This window comes from Falco rusticolus, chromosome 10 (genome assembly GCF_015220075.1).
Source record: "Falco rusticolus isolate bFalRus1 chromosome 10, bFalRus1.pri, whole genome shotgun sequence".
Lineage (NCBI taxonomy): Eukaryota > Metazoa > Chordata > Aves > Falconiformes > Falconidae > Falco > Falco rusticolus.
The window spans coordinates 2,202,679-2,227,484 of NC_051196.1; the positions used below are offsets into that span (position 1 = coordinate 2,202,679).

Here is a 24,806-nt window from a genome sequence, read left to right on the forward strand (position 1 = left end):
AGAAGCTACTGGTGCTAATTAGCTTTCTCAATATGTATCCTCTCAATAAGCTTTTGCTGGAGTCTGTAGTGATCTATTACAATGTTTTTATTAAATCATTTACTAATGAAATATTCTCCTTCTGTTAAGTACTTATAAATGGAACTTTAATTTGAAGCGTGACTGCATTCCTAGTTGTACGTATATCCACTTTATTGAAAGTAAAGACCTTTGAAGACGTGTGTGTCTCTAGGGCCATCTGTTCACCTCTTAAAAAAACATATACTAAAAAGAGAGGGAATACCCAGCATTTTTTAAATAACACGGATGGGATTCAGCTTCATCTTAAAAAAAAAAAAAAAAAAAAAGAAGAAAAAAGGATAAATTAGGATAAAAATTAACTGGAGGGTACCAAACAGATACAAAAAGTGCTAAACAGAGAAGGGGTTTTCATTCTTGGAGGGTGTCCTGGTACCTGCACAGTGTCTGAGGATAGTTCTCTGTGCCCACAGACATTGAGACATCGAGACAAACAAAAGAACAAAAGAGAACCCAAAAGTAAATTATATGGAGTGTGACTCCAACATAAAAGCATACAAACACACACAAAAGCACCAAAAATGCTTCTTCCCACATCTCTCTCTCTCTCTCTCCCTGTGTAACGCCTCGTTCACTGAAGTGTGTCAGCCTGTATTGTATTTGTAAAGTGCAAATGAAAAGTTTCTCTACAAGATACAACAGGTCCCGCAACAGGAATAATCCAAAACTAGAGCTTACCCCAATGGATCAGCACTCGCCATCCTCGGAAAGGGAAAACGGAGAGGGAAGGAGAGAGAGAAAGAAAGAGAGAGGGATGCGGAGGCAGGTGGAGAGAAGAGTAGGAAAAGCAGAGTGAAATACTGTTCGGAGAACTGAACGGTCATAATTATTGCCACCGGTGCCTACATCTTCAGAGACCAGGAACACTAGGGGGACAGTTTCATTTACCAGAAAACAACTTTTGTCCTGCTCATAATATTGCAGACACATCCAACTTTGGCACTGGGGAGTACGGAGAGGGACATACTGAGGCTGTAAAAAAAAAATTCCCAGCCAAATCCCAATTCAAGCAGTCAGCAGAGCAATGGGGTTCATACTTCATGCTGCATTTCTTTTCTGCCTCTCACATAAGGCACAGTTACATCAGACTGTTACCAAGGAAATTGTTCTTTTTGTCCCCAGTTTGCTCCGTGTTGTGTCCCTCTGTCCCCCAAGCTGGCCTGGTAAGAAGTACTTTTTTTGCCACGAATGAACTGTGAAACGTATTGGTTATTAAAGCATGCATTTCTGAGCCAGCTTGGGAGCCCAGGGTACAAGATTGTAGCTCAAGCTGTGAATCCGCTTTGAGACTGGCTTATTAGTCATGATGGCCTTATAGTCAGGAATTCAGATCAGCTAGAACATACCAGCTCAGCAACCCAGCACTTATCTCTGTGGGTGCCATCTTGTGCTCCAGGATCTCATTTTTCATTTAAAATAAATTCAGTCTCTAGGTCTTAAAGGTTGCAAAGAAAATCTTTCAAATGTGAATGGAGAATAAATCAATGCTGTGCTGAAAAGAGTCTGAAACAGCAGCTCTGAAAGCAGAATGAATCTCTGGCATGTTGACTTTGAAACCTAGCGACAATCAAAAACTTCAGTATTCTTAATTTTTCACTACTAACCAAAGCATTCAAAATCAGAAAGAATAGTCAGGTTATTAAGTTTTCAGAGGTGCAGGTAAGCCAACTCAGGAAAGTATCACCACCTTTTCACATTAAGAAGGATCAGATTAGAAATAACAAAAATTCGGGTGTTCTTACACCAAATTATTTTCAAGTTGGATGCAGCGCTTTTTTTTTCCTCTCTGTCTCGTTCTCTCTCTCTTTCTTTCCATTTTCAGTAACAGGCTCCCAAGCTGCCAGAGCTACCTCTGGCTGGGTGAGGAAAATCCATTCTCCACAAGACGGTCACCAACAGAAATGCCAAATTTAATATATGCCCAGTAGATTTCACAGTTTCCTGCTCAGTGCAACTAGCCATGCTTCCAGTTACATCAACACTGCAAATGCTGGGCTGGGCAGCGCAAGGCAGTTTTGAGAAAAGTTAAAATTAAAACATAGTTAGAATAGAAAGAAAAAGTTGTTGTGCTACGCATTGATAGAGAAGTGGAAAGAAGCATTACATTAAGTTCTTTTTCATGTGTTTGAGCGACACTCCATTTATATTTCGGCCTGGAGTGCAAATTTGGGTAAGATCTAATTCATATACATACAAATACATATATATGTATATATTCAGGGACATACACTGTCCTCGATTGTACCTGTACAAATCTATCTACAGTGATGTAACTGAGAAGAGCAAATTGACACCCATTGTATACTGGAACGTGTGTGTATATTTATACAGAAAATACACCCATATTCACACATGCAGAATATTAAAACGTAAATAGAATGGGTGCAAGAAGGTTGATTAATTTTTCTTTCAAGTCATTTTCCCAACAGGGAAGGCACTGAAGAGGTTAACAAAGAGAATGGAAAGCAAATTGACAATAGGGAAAAGGAAAAGGGAAATGAGGTTTAAAAAAAATGAACAATCCCAGGACACAATAGACCCAGAAGCGCAGACATGTGCATTCCCTACAATACTGAAGCAAGTGAACTACGGAGCTGCAGCAACCCAGATACAGAAGAAGAGAAGCACTGAAAGAGGGGGTGAAAGAGAAAGTCAGAAAGAAAGAAAAAGAAAAAGAAAGGGACAGTGGCCTCAGCTACTAAGACAACCATGTGCATCTAGAGGGAAGGGACCCTTAAAGATGCAGTATTCCTTTAAAAAAGACATCATAAAGTTGGATAATTAAACACTGGCCAAAAATTTAATGGCCACCATGATTAGCTGGCCCCATTTTGCTGGGGTCCTCTTTGCTGCCTACCCCTTGCTGCCGTGTGGCTGTGCGCAGAGCCAGAGTCCAGGCCCTCTCACTTGCCCACCACTGAGGTTCTGCATCCTAACTCTTCAAAGTGGGAGGGAGGCAAGACCACAGCAAACGTGGTCCTCCAAAAGTCAGCGTGGTCCTTCAGAGAGAAGGACCTGGGGGACCCCTGTGCAACGCTCTAACCTTCTCCTGCCGGACTCTGACCAGTGTCACCTCTGAGAGGGAACACAAAACGTCCGTGTGTATTTTGAAGTTCCCCCAGCGGTTACTGAAGGGTCATTCCCTTTGCTCGCACCACAGCTGCAGCAGCTGCTAGAGAGGGACAGGGCGACAACAAATGGTGCTGGGAACATCTGCTGGCAGCCCCTTCTCCTGTCACAGGTATCATCTCTGCACTTCTCTTACTGGACCTGAGTTTTAATTGCTGTGGAAAAGCTCATCTTCCGAGGAGTCTCAGACTTAACTTTTAATGCAAGAAGTGCCACGTGGTCAAGAACAGGATTTATGTATCGGGGGAATCAGAGAAAGGAACAGGAATTCCTGTGTCTGTGGTAACAGTCCAGGAAAGCCCACACACGAGAGACTGTATCACCACGGCTTCTTCACGGCTGTGAAACTGGGAGCTTTCTAAGTTCGGGTCCAATGCTTGTTCCTATCCCGGCATCTTAAAGAGGGTGCTGGACGCCCCGCGCCGGGCACAGCCTCTCCTGCAGATGTTCTTCACCGTGGCGGGTTCAAGAACTGAAGCACTGCCCACAACGGGCTGCCCCAGCCTGCAAAAGGCCAACACAGGGGCTGTCCCTCACACATCCTACAAGTCTCCTGACGCTTAAAAGCCACTTTTTATATAGAAAGTTGCTGTTAGAAGGGGAAATGGAAAGAAGAATGGTTTGCCCGGTCCAGAGGTTCCTTTACGGAACCTACTGCTTCCCCCTTTTTGAATCATATGGAATACTCCTAACCATTCAGTAAGCTAAGTGTTTGTCCAAAATGTATAAGGATTACATTTTGATGAAGAATTATCCATTGGGATGCCAGGTTTTAACATTAGAGAAAAATTCTCTTCCCCTGAGACTCAAATTTTAGGAACAGGTCAACTAAAAACTTCCCCAAAAGTCTAAACTTTGTTGTTGTTGTTGTTTCTGGGCCCACATGAGTCCACTTAAACTCCTAAATCTGGTGGCCTGCGTGTCTTCCATTGTGCCTCTATTCACAGTTGGGAGTTACGCTTTCTGTCACTCTTTGTCTGCCACTTGAACTGCTTGATTGGAATCATCCTCCGAAATCTGTCTCTGGTCACCTTTTCCTCTGGTGTTCTCTGGTGCAGCTGCAGCCAGGGTAGTCTTAAGGAGTTTGTCTCTCACCTACAGGCACTCAGTATTGTGCTCTGCCGCGCAGGATTTCCCAAGTTTCCTACCATTGCTGTCACTGACTCAGTTGTGCTGCTGTTTCTAGTGCTGGGAGCGAGGCACTCGGGGCTTTTCTAGTGTTTTATATTCCAGTCGTTCCCAAAGCAGTCTTAGCAAATATGTCTTCTGCCCTGGGCGTCCTCGCTCATGGCAGAACCGAACCAGAGGTAGCAGTAGGATGAAATTTTAGGGGCAGAAAACGTTGGTACAGTCAAAAGCTGCATTTGGGATAGCCTCAAATGAATAGTGCTATAGAAAAATATATGTAGTGTGGGGCTGTAAGTATCCCACCCTCTGAGTTTGTCTCTAAAGAGAGAACGGCTGGGTCCCCACAGGGAGAAGGTAAGTACTGCATCTTTAAGGTCTCAGCAGTGAGGTAGAGGAGAGGAACATATTGTCAGTGTTTATACCTTTCTTCTTTGTTGAATTTGGGATTGGCTTCAGAGATATCCAGGCTTTTACTGAACATTGTTTTACTATGGCAGGAACAAAGCGAGAAAACAGAGTTACTGGTGTGGACATTTATAAAAAAGAGTCACCTGAAGCAATGCTGGACACCCAGCCCCCCAACCCCTCCTCCTCCCCTTTTTAAGCAATTCTCTGACAAACCTTTCTTTTACTTTCCAACTATGGCTCCAGCCTACACACAGTGCTGAAGTTCATTATCTCCCCCTGACTTCTGAGGTCTAAGATGACGTCCCCCACACATTCCTGCAAACTCTGTTCTCCTTTACACAACTGAAAACCCAGGTACCATCTACTTTGTCACGTTGTCCGGGGAAAATAGAACATGCCTGAAGGCACAAATTGCAAAGTGCTCATTACTCAGACTTTTCTAGAAGACCTCAACGCTAAGCACAATCTGGGAAAAGGTTAAAATCAGACCACAGAGCCTCTTAGAGGAACGGTAATCCATTCTGTAGTCTAATTTGTAGGCTCCATTACCACTTAGTCCCAACTCTCTTCCCTATACTCAGGGTATAGAGAAATGCCCTTCTTGGGTCTGAATCCCTGAAGCTTAGAAGCAAAATTCCCCGTGCTTTGCTAAAGAGGCAGCTCTCTGTAATATATTTCACTGTAATATGCTTCGCTGTTTCACAGAACACTGCTTCCTAATGTTAGCTGATCTCTCATGCAAGCTATCCACTTCAATAACCAGAAGAAAATGAATAGTTAATGAAGCCCATTTTAGAACAGTTTTTGGACTCTCACAGCAGAGCTGCTGAAAATTTCTGGCATATCCCTGGGGGAGGCTAGCTCCCATGGAATTCTTCCTAGTCTGTGTGGTTTTGGCACCAGGGACAAATTAGCTGGTATTGAACTAAGCTCAGAATCTACCTCTTTTCTCTTGACTTTTCAATGAAATACCAGACAGTCTGAGAGGCGTGGATACCACAAGAGCAGAAGCAACTAAGAGATAGTTATAAACCCGTTTAGTTGACAACTAGCAGGGAAAACCAAGAATTAACAAAACTTGGTCACCAGTTTTAGGGTGGCTGCTGTTTGTGCATACTAACTTTGCCTTGTACGAAGACCCAACGGAGAACACAGGAGAGGTCAGCACAAGCATTTCAAGGAGTCTGTAAGCTCAAGGAGCAGCCTTTGTGCTGAGTTGCCCTGCTCCATTAGCCAAAACTAAGTCACTGAAGGACCAAGTTTTTCGCTTCATACTTTCTCAGCCTGTAGGGCTGAAGGCTGCCAAGTTTCAAATCTCACTGGGAAGATGTGCCCTTCAACAAGCCAAGACCAGACCCTTGTTGGGTTCCCTCATGGCTACCAAAAGCACAGTTCATCACACAGACACATATACCAGAGGTCATAACATAAATCCCCATTATGCAAGCAAACATCTGTTTACTACTGGGAAAAAGGACAATAGGACTAAATCACAAGACACATGGGCGTTTGGCCCACTGGTTAGAAGAGTATCTCTGTCAGCTCAAGAAAGAAGCAATGGCTCTGTGTTTCTGGATGTTTACAAAAGTCATCTGTGTCTAAACAGGAGACCTGGTTCCATGGTCCACCTCCCTGTCTTCCCAGTGTTGTAGAATAAAAGCACTGCGGAGTCATCTGTTGAGACCGAAGAATGTCATTCTTAAAAGAGCACCCACCCCTGGGATCTAAGCCCTACTGCTGTAAAATCCATCGTCAGTGGGTCATTTCATGGACATAACATGCGACCAGCCATTAACGCCCCCCCCCCCTTGGTGGAAGGCACTTGTCATTTTGTTACTGATTGCTCTGACAGATGGTGCCCCATCAGCAATGCATCGTCCCCAGACAACCCCCATGCAGTGGTGTTCATTAATGAAGCCAGTTCACGTTATAAACGACTGTGCTGCCAGCAACACAAAATGTGCCGTTGTCATCTGTGGATGTGGATGGTATGAGTTATGGAAGCTCACACATGGAGTAAAATAACATCTTCCCTTTAACCCCTTCCAAAACAAGCACTACTAAACCCATCGTCATCAATCACGGTGTCAATACGTCCCTGTCTCCACCCTCCATCACACCTTTACGGCCAGCCCTGAGCTGTGGTATGCACTGCCCTGTATCTCTTCTGTGCCTGGCAGGTTTTGCCTCCTCCTTAAGCCAAAGTCCTTCTCTACCGATACGTAGCCTGGCCACGTCTCTGCTCTGAACCATCTCGGACCTTTTGACTTCAGTTGTTTCCTCGTGTGCAGAACTGAGCGAGACATTTAAAAGCAAAAGAAATACTTTGGACAGCAAGACACAGCGTTGCCTCTTCAGACTTCTGAATCCAAAGTGAAGGCTGAGAGCTGGAAGTGAAGGTTCCAGCTCTCAGCAAACTTGGGGATCAATCTAACACCCCCTGTTTGTTCCGCCCAGTTGGACACTTGCTGTAAGCTCTGCAGAGCGCTGAGCCTCGCAGGCAGCCTTGGGGAGAGGGAAAGTGATTCACCCTGGGTGGCTCTGGGAGCTTCACGGCCTGTGCACCTGCCAGGTACCAGCTCAAACGCTGCAAGCCCAGTAAGGAGGCAGCGGCTCTTTGTCGGTTTTGTTCATCCTCATCCCTTTGAGGCCCGTAAGGAACACTGAGCACACCCTGTCCTGAACATTTCCTTTGCCCAGCCTCCACGTCAAAGCAAACCAATTATTCAAGACAGGTTTCCAACCTACACTGCGATGAAAAATCTTTATGGCAGAGTATTTGAAGGCCACGTAGCTAGTCTGAAGTAAGTCCTAGCAGATTCTGGAAATCACCACTTTTTCCTCACTGTAGACAGAACTGTAACAGCTGCCAGCAAAACTTTCCAGCAATACTAGGGGCCTCTGGACATGAAATTATTTCACGTTTTTACCCAGTTCTCAATCAGCAGAGGGAGTTTCTGAGCACAGCAGGCTCTTTTTGAGCAGATCTTAACAGCTGAACAAAATAATCACGTCATAAAGCTGAAACAGAAGTTACAGCAGCAGCATCGTACATATACGTGAAGCGTTCTTTTATACTGATTGATTTATGCAAATATGAACCCAAATGCCTGTGCTTCCCTTAGGCTAGTCATACAGATGGAGGGAGCAACTTCCATGGTTCACAGAAGTGAACTTCCACAGTTCACTCACTCTCCCACAACCTGCCTTGAGGAGACGCTGCTTTCCTCTGCTGTTTCTCCACAAGACTGACACTTTCTTTGATAGAAAAGAGGCAAAAATATGTATTTTCCATCACTTTAGAGGCATGTGGTAATTTATGTGGGTCAGACGCATGCTGGCTCTGACAGCACATTTTAGAGGCATCCACAGATGCCTGGACAGGGCTTTCCAGATTTAAGCTGTTCTGATGACACAGAGGGTGGGGTTCATCTTATTTAAATTCAGGTGCCCAAAATCTAGGCACCTAATCCAAGACAGTCATCTAGATTCCTATTGTAGGCTACGGAGACAGAAAGGAACAACTGGAGGGTAATTTATCCCACCTAAGATTGCTGGAACAGAGGACATACGTATCTGAGACCTTCCAAAGCCCTCGTCTGTCCCCATTGCCTAGAGCCTGTATCACGAGCTTAGACCAAACGCCTGTGTTCTCGACAATTAAAAAGAGGTGAGATGAGTCTTGCCCAGAGGACACGGTGGTTTCCTGAGCAATAGCTGCAAGCGAACAGAACCCTTAAGCCCCTGGCAGGACTTCTGGTCCTGCGTGCATAAGTGCTGCTGGCTGCCAGATCATGTGGCACATGTGCTTGGGAGTTGTCATGAGTGCTAGTGCCAACAGAAGAGCTCCACAGCTCCTTTGTACGTGTAACACAGAAAGGGGCAGCAAACCCAGAGAGGCAAGACTCCTGGGTAAAGGAGAGACCCACCTCTGTCCGTGTTGTGCCATTTCAATAGCTCTGCGAGCAGGGACTGGGGAGCCACCGTCTGTCACGCTGAGAACCTCCATCGACTTCCTCTCCGGCCGCCGCTTCCCATGCCTGTTCAGCATTGGGGAGTCCACGCGCTTCCTGGGGGGATCTTTATGGAAAGAAAACACCGTCAGCTGAATTCGGCTGTGACTTACCTCACACAGGTTGGCTAAACCCTTCCTCAACCTCACCCCCACACCTCCCCTTACGGAGACGGGGATCTTCATGACGGAGACAAACTTTTGCAGTCTCTCCCTTCCTCCAAATTTGCAAACACTAAGACCTAAGTTGCAATCCACCGACAGAAAGGAGCACTGCTACTGCCCTGAATGCACAAGCACTGTAAAATAAAGGTACCGCTATAGCGTAGCTCGCAGAAATAACCTTACAGGGCTTATAACGGTAATAACAAGATGACAGCATGGGCTATAGCACAAGCTGTTAGCCAGAGCATAAGCCATGTAGGGATCCCGCACATGTACTCGGGTTGCTGGAGCTTGCTTTCGATGTCCCTGCCAGCGAGATTAAATGTCACACAGGGACAGGAGGACACTCTGAACTCAGAATTGCATCCTCCTCTGAAAACGCCCTTTTTTGCATCTTTAAGATTAGATTTCAGGTTTCCCCCACTGCTTTGTATTTTTCCTCCCTTCGACATTAGAAATTAAACGTACTTGATCACCCAAAATGAATCTCCAATGAGAGCTACTAAAATTTATCTCACAGGTCAGTGTACAGCTTTTACTGCTACAATAACTGAAGCGCTTTACACTTTTTAATGTGTAACATTTCTATGAGGTATTGAAGTGCTACCTTCACTTTACAGAGTGAAACTGAGGTCTAAGAATGACATATTTAAAGGCAATTCATTCCTAAAGGTGCTAAGAAACATTTATTAAGGTACTGAGGAGCACACCTAAATTGCTTTGAGAAGAGTAGATACCAGGCTGCATTGCAGAAGGGGGCTGGCCAAGCCATGCACACTTCCATGGTGCAGCAGGAACCAAATGCAGACCCGCTGAGATGTTTTATTACCGACATCTCTCATGGCATCAAAACAGTAAAAAGGAGGAAGGCAGAAAAAAACTACAGAAGGATTTTCTTTCCTTTGGCTGGGCTATTTCAGTTCCCTGTCTCTATTTATAGACACAGTTTTAATTTTAGTGGGGAGTGACCACCTGTAAAAACCAGCATTCTTCACCCCTGCAGTTAGACAAAAGCTCACAGTGCCCAGCCCCCAAGGCTTCTTCCTCCGCCAGGATTCCTTTATAAAACCTGAAACACCACACCTGACAGTGGTACTGCCTAGTCTGATGGTATTATTTTTATTATCCTGCCCTCCTCACCCCCGCCTCCCTCCTGCTTGTTTCTTCTCTCACCTAATTTTTTCCAGAACAAGATCTTTAAGGCAGGGCTTATACTTGAAACGATGAGCAGAGACGGCTCACATGCAGATGGGCTAGTGATAACAGCTGACCCCATCACAGTATAACCCAAGTATTCTTTGTATTCATAGTAATAACGTTCCTCTTAAAAATTAATTAAAAAAAAAGCAGTTGTATCTCACTCTATTTCAATCTATGTCCAGTCATAAAAAGGTAGTAGAAAATACTAGCAGGGGCAACGGCCTCCAGATTAGGAAAAATACATAGTGCATACAGTTGAGGGAAAAATAAAGGGAGATGAACCTAATAAAGCAGTTCTACTGGGTGACTTCAGCTGCACACATGGAAGTGGTCCAAAGGAAGCTGGGACAGGGTTTAAACATTTCAGACTCCGGCTTCTTCCAACAAGTTCGAAATATGAGAAAAGATTCATCCCACAGGACAACTGCTGGTACCACAAGTGTGACTAGAGCCATGTAACACAAGTAACGACAATGAACTACGTTTGGTATCAACAACGGAGAGCTGATACTAGTTTTGCAGAGGGATATCAGACATTAGAAAGGAAGGTGGAAGAGTGCAGTTTAAAAGAAAGGAAAAGGAGGCAGGAGAAGGGAGATGAAGAAAGCAGCTAATGTCAAAAGAACGGACTTGAGCGAACTCATACTGCATCCATCTTAGTTGATATTACAGTCCAAACAACAGAGATGGAAAAAGGCAAGAAAAGCATTTAACGAACTGATGTTTAAAAAGGCAATTTGATCCAAGCATGTTCAAAACAGAAGACTTCACCAAAGGGAAACTCAGCTGAGTGACACTTACAGAAGTGGACATTAAAAGACAGAGAAGAGATCTGAAGAAGAATTAACTAAAGACTTGAATATCAGGTTTTTGTACAGCCATCAGGAAGAGAAAGCTTGAGAGAAGGACAGTTGCCAGAGGGACCATGAGGGAATCCACAGAACAATTAAGGAGGAGAAGGATATCGCTAACAAGCTAAATGGTTCTTATGTATCAGCCCTTGCTGCTCAAGATGCTGGAAGATACTGATTTACAATCTGTATTTTAGACTATCAAAGAGACAGACTAAGCAAAAAGAGCAGGTGGTGAAACACACCTATAAATTCAGCAACAGCAATTCACAAGAAGTTTGATGGAAAATACATCCAGAAGCTTGCACAAAAGTGGTTGAGCTTTTAATAAAGGTATTTGATTCCTCTTTAAAACTGCCTACAGTCCTACACTATACATGGCTGAGTGTAGCAAGTAATACACATATTTTTCAAAAAGGTTTGAGTAAGAACTGACAGGGCACCAAATCTGTCATCCCTGTCAAGTCGAAAGATACTAAAGAAATAGTTCAATACACAGCCATCCTGCCATAAAGACTAAAATGGCATCATCATATGAAAGCAGCAGAAGATTTTGCAGAAGTACAGGAATTAAAAATCGGAAAACCTCCCATGTTTGCCCTTCTCTTCCTGACCCTGGAAATATTTCACATGGGGAAAAAAAATCAAGTCCTAGTCTGGATCTATGATAGTTTTGAGGATGCATTTTCCTCTTATTTCATATCAGAGAAATGAAGCCATTCCTAAGGATTTTTACCGAGGAAGAGAGAGTAATTTAGGTAATGATCCAATTATAAAGGCATTCATCTGGAAGGTGGGAAATAAAGGTTCAGCTTCCGAGTTTGGACGGGGCACCTATATCCTATACGGCTATTCTGGCCCAATCTCTTGTTCTCTGGTTTCTTAAAGAAACTCCACCCCACAAAAAGGTGTCCCCTCAAGGAGACATTAGTTGACATTCATTCATTTTAATAAGTTTCTCATTTCTGTGTTTTCAGGTAAAGAAAATGGGGCTGGACTTGAAAGGCAGTGAAGGCGGCCTTTCCCTGGCCCTTTGAGAAAGCTTCATATACCTCAGACAGGCAGAAGGGCCACCAGAAGAGAGTGCTAGTCTGAGCCTGCTGTATGTGTACCCGCATCCATCCTTTCTGAGAGCCTACATGCAAAGAAAGAGGAAAAAGCAAAGTACTCTGGGATGCACTTTTCCCCTCCCTTTTTTTTCCACAAGAGCTTGGGCAACACGCAACTCTTATGAACGTGGCTTCCTCAAGCTGCTATTATTAAATCTGTTACTTTTTCTCTGCTCTTCTTTGTGCAAGGCCACGGCTAACGGCTAATGATGAGATATTCATCAGAAGCAGGACTGGTCTTAATTAAACCTTGCCCCATGTTCTCAGAGACACTGCTGGGAACAGAGGCAGTGGAAACCTCCTGTGGAAGAGGAAATACAACCTACAAACACTCAATAATGCTCAAAGATTCTAAAATGAGCCGATAAGGCACAATGCTACATTCAGAGTGGTGTTTCCCTGTTGGGGAACATTTTCACTCCTCGCACAAAAAAATGCAAGAGTGGAGCATAACAGTTCAGTTCAAACCATGAAAACACTTTGCCACGTACACGAGAGATACAGGATGTATTTAGGGTATAACACTTACGTGCTGGATATGAAGATTCTAGAGTCACCTCGATTCTTTTCTTATGACAAAAATATTTCTAAAACAAGATGGTAGTGTCCTTATGTGGCAGGCTAATCTGAGTCAAAAGCTCATTAGTAAAGTGCCAGACTATAAACTGCACTGAACAAGGGGCTTTTGACCACAGGACCTGCAGCTGGCACATCTAACCATCTTCATCAGGATCCCTGCTAGTGTGCTCTCTGTAGCTCTAACCGGGGTAAGCTTTTAAAAACTACTGTGTTGCATAAAAACTTCCATCTCTTCTTCCATAGAAGAGAATTCCCTGCAAAATTATAGAGCCTGGAACCCGGATAAGGTAATAATCCAACAGAGTATTAACAAACTCACAGTTCAATATACCACTGCCCCGGAGGCTTGGGTGATTCCAGGTGAAAATAAAGAGCACTTTGCTTATAGCCTTCAAAGTGCTGAAATAAAATAACTTAAAATCACAACTCTACTATGTAAAAATGCTATTTCAGGTCATTGCTAGAAATGGACTAATCCTTTAGTAGTTAAAACTTTTGTCACTCTGCACAGCAAGAGCCACTTACACAGTTAGCTCCTTAGGGAAGCATTTTTCCTTTCGTCTAGATTAGTGGAGTCCTTGGTGATGAACAGTACCCTAAAATACTAACGAACAGTTCTTTGGGAACCAACAGGTATCACAAGAGCTTTATAAGATATATAATCTTACTGCATATTAAGCTTTTTAGATCTTCCTACGATAGTCTAAAAACATAGGATTTTGATGTGTGTACTATAAACAGGTAAGTGATATCATTCATACTTCCACCAGTGCATGCATTTGCCTACGGAAAAGAGCTTGTGTACCTGCATAACTCCTTGGGGATGCAATGCTACACAGTCTTCCTAGCTCAAGTCTAGAAGCATCATTTCTGCAATACTGCATGTAGATGAGTGATTAGAAAATTCCACCACCAGACGATGCTAATTCTAAACCTCGACTGCTTGCGCAGAGGCAGCCTGTGAGTCCACACGATATTTTCTAAGAAAAGCCCACATTCAAGATCAGATTGGATGTTTCTGCGCTTTGAGACAGACACACCCTGAAAAACGAAGCCTGCGAGTTTAATCACAGCCCCGGCCTGCCTGCCTCAGGCTGAGCATTCTCCAATGCTGGACACTGTTTCACTGGGAAGGTAACAGTGATGCTAGGGTTTATATTGATATTACAAAAAAAAAAAAAAAAAAAAAAGGTGAAGAGGAACTAGTTGAGATGGGTTCATGGTGACAGAGATCATATTTGTAGTACCTATTTCATTTCTGGGGGGAAGATCCTCATCTTCATGACTGGGATACCTCTCCTTCCGGTCAAGCAGAAGAAAATAAATCATTTTCTCTTGGTTTTCCCTGAAAAAAAAAAAAAAAAAGAAAAAAAATCATTAAATTTGAAGAAAAAAAATCCACATGTAGATAAACCCTTCTCATCAAACACTCGGTTACAGTTATTCTACATAAGCTGGAAGGTTCACGTGCCTGCCAGCGAGATAAACAACCCACAAAGCCTTCGAGAACCTCGCTCCCCAGCAAGCCGCTCGTGAGCAGAGGAGACACGATCCCCACGTTACACACGCCGAACCGAGGCACAGGACAGAGGAGGCAACGCGTCCACAGAAGTCCAAGGAGGAGGGGCAGCCAGACAGGTTTCCTGAGCGTCTCAGCGCTCCTTCCACTATGTGGCCCTTTTAACACCTCAGGAAAGACACCAGCTCTCAGTATAAGCTTGAAATAAATAAAAATCTGCCAGCAAAGGCACAGCCAACAGAAATGACAGCGACGGCAGCTCCCCGCCCGGCGCAGGAAGGCTCAGCACGTGTGCCCAGCACCTTGCCGGCCACGGGGCACCGGGGGGGTGAAACTGCTGCTGGTCCCTCCCAGGAGAGACATCAGGCAGAGCACTCGCTCCCGCTCCCCAGGTTTATAAGCATCCCAGCCCGTGGACACCCAACTGATATGAAGACTGAGCAAGTGCTTACTCTTCCGACAACAAGTCCTGTAAGAGTTTATTTCGGTCACGGAAGCAGCCTAACGAGTGCATGCTATCTAACACGTCTGGGTCAATATCCTCCAAGGAAGGGAGAGAACGAATCTGCACCTTTCGAGGGATTGGTTGCTCTGGTTCTGGCTCGTTCTTACCCCCTCTGCAGAGGAAAGAAGATGAGAAAGAGAAAGGGGGACAGGGAAAGGAGAGAAAAGAAACATGAGTCACAACTGAACCCGTAGTCTGAAACACAGCCTGCAGCAACGGATGGAAACGGCTTGTTAAATTCCCACTGGGAGACCAGAGCTCCCGACCAGACAGATAATTCTTTCCAAAAAAAATTGCCGTGAAGGCTCAGAGTGACCAGCACCTTGTGGATTTGGGTCTTTAACGAGAAGTGCCTGTGTTCAGTCAGCAAGGCAGTAGGCACCTCACTTACCAGCACCTTCACAGTTTAAGCAGCTGCTCAGCGTCCTGATGCCAAATGTTTCTAACACACTAGGCAGCTTTAGAGGGGCTGGCCAGACCTCAGGCCATCAGGGTGAAAGGCACAAGCTGAATGATTCCCTTTCAAAGAAGGAGCTGCAAACAAACCGCCAGTGTTTGTCACCAATCCCGACTACAACGGGCATTGCAGCAGCTTCTTTAAAGCTTCCGATGGGGTTAAGAGACCCCAGTGTTCAGGTCCCCACTTGACACACTTTAAAAAGGGTTTTGGGGGAAACAAGTGGTTTATTTATGTGCCCTAATATCACAACCTCTACTTCTCTTCAGACATGCCAATTTGAAAATTGTGGCTCAAGCGTGATGGCCAAGGTCAGTGGCAGACCTCAGAATACACCATGAGTGGTAGAGCATATACTACTTTAAAAAGAGTTAACGCAGGCTTCCTGCATAATTAGCTCATCCCGTTCGCCAGGCTCAGGAAATATTATTCGTTGCAATTGAAGGCCCTGACTGTAAGAAACAGGTCAAGGTCTCAGAGTATCTATAACTGACCGACTGATGCACATTGCAGGCACCCTGAATAGCATTTCTTTTCATTTACAGTGAGCAATTTACGTAAACTCTACCCACCCAGAGAGGTGGGTTTGGTGTGTGTGTGGGTATTTTGGTTGGAGGAACTACCTACCCCGAACCTTTGCTATTTCTCAGTGGATGCTTTGTGCGTGTTGAGGTGAGGTCCTCCCTTTCCTTTATGTGGGGGAAATGTGTGACTGTTGGGTCCAGGCTCCCTGGGTGGGCAACAGGCATCAGGAGTATTTAAATTGCATCAGATGTCAACATTTGCTGTTTATGGGGTTGTGTTTGCGCAAGAGAGTCTTCCTTTTGATGCTGGCAGAAATCAGGCGAACACAGCTTGGGAACTTACTCGCACTGTTTAAAATGCTCTGGGCTCAGATGTGAGATATCCACGTGGCTACACAGAAGAACGAGCTCCAATTCAAATGCCCCTAATTTTTCTTGGGTAAGTTAGAAAGCAACTCTGGTAGGGGATACAGATGAGATCAAGGTCTCAGCCAGCGTACCAAAAGGAAAGCCAATGCAGATCATCTCCTCCAAGGTAAGAAGGCAATGCCGTCATTGCAGCCAGGGCTCTGACGCTGGGCAGGGCAGCTACATGCCTCACCTCAAGCACAGGAGATTGCTGGGTGCTACTTGCAATTTCTTTTTAAGCAGCTGAAATGCAGTTGTGAGGCATCTGCTCTGTTAACTGCGTTTGTGGGACGTCACTTGCAGAAAGACTCCTTGGAAATTTTCATTTTATCTTCTCTTGAAGCAATGAGAATGTCTTCAGCCCGTAGGGGATACATGCCATGGAATCAGACTCCGGTGTGCATTACAGAGGGTCATGACAAGATGGGTCAGATCCCTCTTCTCTTACTCTGAGCACTCTCACACACCCTGCTCAGTTTTATTCACTTTAGGAGGCTGGAAGCAGAATATACAGGACAGAGAAAGAATCTGCTCCTTGGGACTTGTTCCTATGCATCAAACCCCTAAAACACAGCTTCTGATGTCCTCCTGGAATCTTGCAGAAGTGTCTGTGTCTTCTGCAATGACACCATGGTCTTAAATCTAAGGGCTAGATTCAAAAATCCTTGTTCAACTAAAGAAAAAGCTTATTCCTTGAGTGCCCTGCTTTAAGAAGTAGCGACTCCTACCTCTTAGGATCAGGATCTAGCTCTCAGCAGGTAAGAAGCAATGATTAGATCATAACCTTGCACTCTTAAAGCCAGCGATGACCTTGTCAGTAAGATAAATTCTTGCGGGATGGACCTTTAGACAGCAGCTGAGTGGTTTTGGTTTTTAATGATCTGCAGTTCACTGTTAAAAGGTATTGACTTAATTAATCACTCATTATGTTACAAGCAGATGACCTTAAGGTAATTTAAAGAGATTAAAAAGAATTCTTGTTCTTGAAAATTTCCAGAAAATCCGGGTTCCCTACTAGTTGCCCCAGCCTACAGCAGAGTACCACCTGCAAGCTCTTTTTGTATCAGCCAGCGCGGGAGCCACTTCCAGAGAGCACAGCTTGCCATCTTCTGTAGCTTTTCCTTACGCCCTGCACCTGATCAGCCTCAGACCTAGGCAGGAATTTCCACACCTCCTCATCAGGTAGAAGCAAAACCTCCTAAGAGGCACCTCGGCGTTCGGCAGCGCGATGCCAAGCTTCGGGCAGCGGCACCCGCCGGCTCTGCACTGCGAGTGCCACCGCTGCATTGCCTGTGCCGTCTGCGTCTAGCAGGGAGTGATGAATGCGTGGCATTTCAGCCCAGAGAGACATCAAACAATGTCACACGAGAAATACTGCAAATCACGGGCATTTTTTGAAGGCCCACATGAATGTAATTGCTGCTTTGAAACCCATCCTCTCTTGTGTGCGTCGGCGCACGCCGCCGGCTGTGATGCCAGAGCCGGGCAGACTTCTTCAGTCTCTCCATGAAATTCCCTTGTGCATCTCACCAAGATGCACATCTGCATCAGTGCAAAGCAAAGCAGAACCAGTACAGTTTTTCTTTTTCTGGTTTTAGTAAATTTGGTACCTTCCCAATTAGGGCAATAACTCAGTGTTACAGGAGTATGTATTTACCATATCAGCTAATTTTATTTGCCCTCTTGCCTTATTAAAAATATGTGAAAATAACTGCTGCTTATTTGCTGATTAATGATAACCTGTGCTTGAGGTAAAAGTAAATAATTTCAATTACAAAGGCTTAAAAAACCCTTGCTGAATTAATTTGGGTGGGAGAGCAAGAAGAACTGGAGGTTGGTGATGAAAGGTTTCTCTTTGGTTTCTTTTTTCCTTTTTTAGGCTTGTGAATCATGATTTCTGCTTTCAAGACCTCTTCCTCTGTCTCCCGAGTCTGCAATTAAATCTTTTCCTCAGTTTTACAGCAGCCTTAATATCTATTTGAAGAAGTAAGTGAAATCAGTTACGTGTTCCGAGTACAACTTTCAGGTCAGTAACCTACATATGACAAAGAATGAAGATTTTACGTAGAATAGTAGTGTTCCATGAAATAAGGAAAAACATGAAAGATGTGGGCAAAACAGCCACAGAGTAAAACACTTCTAACCCCTCCTTCTCTGTCAGCATCAATATTTCGAGGCAAAATGAATGCAAAGAGGCTGTGAGACATCACCAGATGAAAGTAACTGAGTTTTGGAGGTGGCAGGGTTATTCACAGACTAAATTTAGCCAAAGGAGGTTAACCTCTTTAGGTCAATCCATGGCCAGTACAGAGAAAATGAGAAAGCGACTCATTAAAAAAGCTATTTTGAGCAGAAACTTCATTTTAGGCAATCTGAACAGACTTCTGGAAGAACCTTTCTCTCTCTATTGACTACACTCGGAGTGAGTCTAGGGGAGACTTGCTTTTGCAAAACTCAGTTTCCACTTCTGAAAACAGCCTCAGATGCTATTTCCATCAGGGTAAAAAAGCTGTTTACTGTGTCAATCATCAGAGCGCGTGACCTTCATGGAGAAGTACATGAAAATGTTCAAACGCTTATGTCTGCAAAGAAATAAATCTTCCAATTCTAAATAAATTAATGAAATAACACCTGCCTAATCGTGCATGTGAGCCTGGGACAACAGTCCTCCGACAGGTGGAAACTTCCAGGCAAAAATCTTGAGGAGGGTTAGAATAATAACTTAACTGATCGATGACATATCATTTCAGTTCCTATTCCAGTCCTGATCAAAGCACATAGAAAGTCAGCTCATTTCACTCCACGAAGGAACAGGGGGAGCAGCTGTCCAGTGTGATGGAACCAGCCTTTACTGCTGGAATTGCTAGTGAGACATTACAGGAAGGGCAGCTCAGAGGTTACAGTTAGAGATTTCCCCTGTCCCCTTCTCCTACATTTATCCGTAAGAGTTTTACAAAATAGTATCTGCAGCAAACAACGCTCTGATCCTTCTCTGGTTTAAAAAGGTGCCAACTCTAGCAACTGCAGAGAGCATGAGAGCGCCATGGGCAGAGGGCTGCCACCCTTTAGGTGAACTAAGAAAAAACCATGTTACTCAACAAACTGTCGAATGCCCCTCAGGTCCTGTCAAGGTCAGGTAAATCCAGAAGTGAACATTACCCACGAGACACAATCAGAGAAAACAAAACGAATCAGAACAAAGGTGTATGATTTTTTTTTTCCTGGTGATAGGCTTAAATACCAGTTCATATCATCCTCAAGTATTTCCCAAGAGCAATGACAGGATTATGAAGGCTGAACTTCCCTTATCGCCCACCTGGGGAACCTGTAGGTATGCTGACCCTGAGAAGCATGTATCAAAGCATCATTTCTTTGTTTAAGATGTGAAGTATTCACCTTAGTTTGATTAGGTTATCATCAGTATAAAAAATTACTTTATTTACTTAGGTTCCTTGAAATACTATCAATGCTATGCAAAGTGCAAGGTCACTTTTAAAAGCCATCAATCTTCCTTATACCCAAACCACTAGACAGGCGTGTACCTTTCCCACAGACCTCCTGTTTCACTGTCAAGACCGCTGCTCTTAATCAAGTCACAGAACTACTCTCACATCAACAGGTTACAAGGTCACAAGCAGCCTCTTAGCTTGCTGCAAAGGAGGAGGAGCAGGGATTAGAAGACAGAAAAGCTCTTGTTCACAGGTACTTACTTATCAATATCATCACTTTTGTTTCTACTTCTGAGAAAAGCCAAGATGCCAAGAAGTAACAACTGAAGGCTTTCTTGTCAAGAAGGTATTACAAGGGATTGTATGTAGCTCTTCGATGGAAAACTAAATATGGTTGGAGTTGGGGCTTTTTTTGCTGATCACCTGCAGGTATCTTTTCAACACAGCAAGTTGCTGGACTGAATGTCTTAGTTCAAACAATTGTTAGCCGCGGTATGAAAAGTTCCTGGCTTGGTATGTATATATCTACAGATGAAATTATATGAGTAGCAAAGGATAAAAAGAAAAATTAGATGCCTTCTGTCCTCTGCCACTTTCTCCACATGTGTGAAAGCTGCTTTCAGACTCCAGTATCTCCCTTCAGAGATCACTAGAATATTAGCTCCTGTAACAGAACCAGTAACGAATACATACAAAAGTGAATTTAAAAAGAGTTACTTACATATACCATATGTGTTTCTGAATATGTTCTAGCTGTAAAGGAAAAGAAAACAACAAATTAGTGCTGTAAAATAGAAAAGTTAACTCCACAAGACATCCTTATTCAAGGCTTATTCAAGTTAAGTCCAACATTCCAGAGATGGATCCGTGCAAACAAAAGGAACCTTATTTTGCATAAAGAGCACGCTCCTCCTCAGCCACCCCACTGGAAAGGAGCCTGTAATTCTGGACATAAGGAATCATTCAGGAGCAAATCCCAGGAAAATGCACACAGAACCCTAGGAAAAGTACAAGGCTTCACAGGGAAGTATTTTGGCAATGGAAGTTTTTCCCTTCCTAAGCCTTTCCTCTGTAAAACTTAATTGAAGCTTAGAAACTGCTCCTTTCTGTATGTGCATAACAGCTGATTCTTTACACCTCAAGTTCATTTCTAGGTTGGGGGGGGGGGGGGAGGACAGGGCAAGGGGACAGAGAGAGAGAAGGAAGGAAACAGAAACAGGTTCAAACATAAAGTGAATAAACAAAATACACTGTGCATGTGATACAACCTCCCGCCACGACCCATTCCTGACTGGCTTCTCATTTATGAATAAAATCTGATGACCCACAGAATAAGGTTCTATGTCAAAATAATACCAGTTATTGTTCCAGGGCCTGAACACCAGGCTGCAAATTCCTTGTACTTCCCTCTTTCCTGTTTCGCACATGAGCACTCTGCCATGCAACGAGGGACCTGGCAGAGCTGAACAGTGGCCCTGTCCACCTGTGGAAGGCAGATCCCAGCAAATGTTACGTGATGACCATGTTTTCCACCAGTATGGGGAAAAGAAAGTCGCAGCCTTTTTCCAAGAGAAACTCTTGACCAGTAAAAGAGAACACACTGTTCACATGACATAGAGCATGTGAACCTTCCTAATTGTTTGGTTTTTTGTGTTCTTTTTTTTTTTTGTGGTTTGTTTTTAAGCATCATCACAGTAGAAAATAACTTTTTCTAGATGCCCAGGGATTATTCATTATGTGGACAATATTTCTCATATTACTCGTTATGAAGCACCTTTGTATGTGCAGAACAATATGCACACTCACCGCACACAGGCTTGCATTTGTGCAACACGCAGGTGAGAGACAGGGGAGGGCTGGGAGGAAACTCAAGTGCTAACAGCTATAAGATGAAATCACAGACCCATTAAACTGGTCAGGAAGAACGGAGATAGCTGTCCTGCTCTTATTACTTTCCACTTCAATTCCAGAATAATAAGAATCAGAGAGAAAAGAAAAAAAAATAAAAAGAGGAACACACAAACAACAAAATCATAGAGATAGAAAGTAGGAGCAAGAAAGCTCAGAGAGCAAGGAATCCGAGACCTCTGTGCTATGGAACAACAGCTCCATGCCTGGGCAACCAGGGAGATCTGAGGTCGGCTCTGTATGAGATCATTTTTCAAGTGAGACAGGGCTTTTCCTGAAAACAAAGAAACAAGGGAATACAGCTTAGGAAAGCATGACAGGAGTCTGGAGGGATCTGTAGGAGACAAACAGCCTCCTTTAAAACCAAGACTGTACCAGCACCGTGATCAGAAGTGCAGCTGGTACTCACGTACCTTGCTGTCCTCTACCCAGCCCAGGCACTGGGAGCACCAGTACCCCCAGCACCCTCCCCGGGCTCGGGCAGACTCGCAGAGCTTCCAGCCGGGAGTTCACCAGAATCCCCCTTCAGCAGAAGGGGCAAGAGATACTATTCCTGTATTAGGTAGTCCTTTCAGCCCTGCCCCGCTAAGAGAAAGGTGGATGTTGCTGACATGCTGCCATCTCCCCCAGCAGCTTAACAGAGCGAAGAGACACCGTGGGTGCGCCCCCCCCTCCCTGGGATGCAGCCCCCTTCCTCTGGCTCTTTGCAAGCTGCAGCACAGACACAGCAGAGCCTGGTTTGTACAGTTTCCATGGGAAGGGATTTTAGCGCGGTGTTTATCGGTCCCTAGCACCGTGAGGATCTGCTAAGGAGTGCACCCTACCTCCTCCGCTTGGTACAGGCACCCTGTGAGATGCGCATCTACTCGTTATTTCATATACACTGCACGGAGGGTTAAAGACATTAATGATTTCAGACAAGATGCAGATGATAACAGCTAAGCGATGTCCAAGCCTCTTTCATGCCTGTTTCTCCTGCTGCATTTTCTGTCTCCATGGGTCACATTGTTCTTTTGTGTCTGTGGTACACAGAAATGCCATGGCGAAGCAGACAACTGCACATCATTTTCTGAGTCAGAGAGGGGGAAGAAAGGCGGGTCACCAGTTCATGCCTTAGTCACAGAACCCCTGGGCTCCGTCAGAGATGTCAAGGAGAAATCCCTTCTGCCCATCCTTGCTGAGCCACCTCCTTCAGGCTAAGGGATCCCTCGCATTTTTCCAAAAGAGAAGCCCCGTAGCACCTTGACACACATTGGAAGGTGTGTGAGAGCCCCCACGGCTGCCGCTCACCCACACACCCGCCGCCAGCCCACAGCAAACCCACCGCTGTGAAGCGCTGGGACATCCCAGGTAGGAAAAGCACTCTGTGAAACCGATTTCTATTCCGATTCAAACATAATCGCACTGAAATGTTACTACAAATGTGCTTGCTGCTGCCAACACCTTCTCCGCTTTTTTAAAGGTAATTAATTAATGCTTTGTTGCTTTTCATCTGCATTAAAGTGACAGGAGGGTTATGGGAGGGCGATTGGTTTTGACAAGGAGAAGTCTGTACGCTTTTTACTATGCGATGCAGGGGAGGGAGATACACAGTGGGAGCTAATCTCACTCCTCCTGCCTTCATTTAAACACAATGTTTAAATGCATTTAAGTGACGAAGGCATTTAACAACCCTTCCCAGAGGGTTCTTCTTGCTGTTTGCACATGAGTTTGCCAAATTTAACGCCATTTTATGGAAGTTGTAAAAATGCTGCTTCCTAATATCTCCTAGCCACCGAAGGCAATTGTCTCATGATGCCATCTCTGAAACGACAAAACATGCTCAGATCCATTGCACATGCACAGTCAGAGGAGAGACTTCTGCCAGCTCAAATGCTGTGATGGAGGAAGAGGGGGAATTCCTTTATCATGGTTTTATGCAAAAATACTTCCAATATATATTAAACCTGTATACTGAAGCAGCACCTAGGAGCCCCGCTCACAGGTGAGAGACCCGCTGCGCTCCAGAGCTGTATAAGCTCATCAGAAAAGGAGGTCTCCTCCCCCAAGGAGCTTACGTCTGAATCCTGAGGCAGGGAACAACAGATGGAGACAGACAGGCAGATGGAAAACAAGACAGCACTGTCTACATCCTCGGCACTGATCTCAGCAGAGCGGTTGCCAAGCTAAAAAGTTCTGACCTGAAGAAAAACTTTCTCAAAGTCTGTGGATAATGGATGAGGGCTTCTGGGCTCGAACTCATGTCAGATTTCAAAATTCCCTCTCCAGGAAGGGAACAGTCTGAAATCCATCTGTGCACTAAAACAGACCCACACCTCAGATGAATCTTTCTCATTCAGAAGATCCTCTAGTCTGAACTTTAAACCTACTGTAGAGTGTCAAGAGAGAGGCTTTCCTGACCGAGGGATTCACGCTGGCAGCGCAAACAGCGCTGGTAAAACCGTTATCTGTGTCAGTAGTAGCAGCCGTCCTGTAGCAGCCTCCAGGGACCTTGACAAGGGCAAGGTATCACTGTGCTACGTGCACGGTGCATGAAGAGACCCTTGGCAGCCACAGGCTTACAGCCTAAATATATCAGCTGGACAATTACCTCCATTCCACAGGCGGTGAAGGGAGATAATTTAAATGATGTGATAGGCGCCTTACCATAAGACCCTCTAGAAAAATGAAGAAGGAATTAGATGAGTTTTCCCTTGTTCATTTTTTTTAACATTCTTTAGATGCCGTGGTCCACCATTAGCATGCATTAGATCCAAGAAAAACCAAAACCAAACAGACAGCGGAGAGGAGATTCTGCCAACGTGTGTAATTGAAGTTGGATAACATTCGGGGTCAGGTATTTCAGGGTATGTGGACACCCTACATGGAAGACCCTGGAATAAAATGCCAACAGTGGAACAGTAGCAGCTTTATCAGAATAGCTTATTCTGCAATATCTGCTCTGATACACCTTGCTCGACAGACAACATTTCAATAATGCTCATCCACCTTGAAATGGGAAGCGGACCAAAAGCTCCTTACTCTCCCTCTTTGCCTTTGTGTTTCTGTGGAAGAAAATATCAGCTGAGAATGCAAATGGGTTCCACTACAGGAGCTGTAATTCTCTGCTGTAGAGATGCTGAATCATTTGAAACCTCCAAGGAAAAAAAAACATTCATGTTCTGAAGAGCACGTAACTAAAAGAAACCTCAACCTGTGGTACTGCAGGCACTGAGAGCATTCATTCTATTCCATAAACCATCTCAAACGTAAAACTTAGTTCACTTTTCCCTTTGACTACTTCCCTACTAGGAAGATGCCCCAGAATATGGCTAAAATGCTTCTTCTAATTTCTAGCCTACTTTTATGTAAGGCCATTTGACATACATTTGGGTTTG

The 24,806-nt window shown here is 44.4% G+C and overlaps 1 protein-coding gene across 16 annotated transcripts in view; it reads right to left on the reverse strand.

Moving 5' to 3' along the window:
* BRSK2 (BR serine/threonine kinase 2) overlaps positions 1–24,806 on the reverse strand; it is a 313,750-nt gene that overhangs the window by 40,500 nt on the left and 248,444 nt on the right. For 9 of the 16 annotated variants that reach the window (XM_037402757.1, XM_037402762.1, XM_037402760.1 and 6 more), the window contains exons 9-14: positions 20,243–20,274; positions 14,631–14,795; positions 13,907–14,004; positions 8,673–8,823; positions 4,758–4,823; positions 757–780 (exon numbers count right to left, since the gene is read on the reverse strand). In XM_037402757.1, the coding sequence (XP_037258654.1) occupies positions 757–780; positions 4,758–4,823; positions 8,673–8,823; positions 13,907–14,004; positions 14,631–14,795; positions 20,243–20,274 (536 nt within the window). The remainder of the gene's footprint in view (positions 1–756; positions 781–4,757; positions 4,824–8,672; positions 8,824–13,906; positions 14,005–14,630; positions 14,796–20,242; positions 20,275–24,806) is intronic. The other 7 variants (XM_037402770.1, XM_037402761.1, XM_037402764.1 and 4 more) reach the window with 2 other exon arrangements.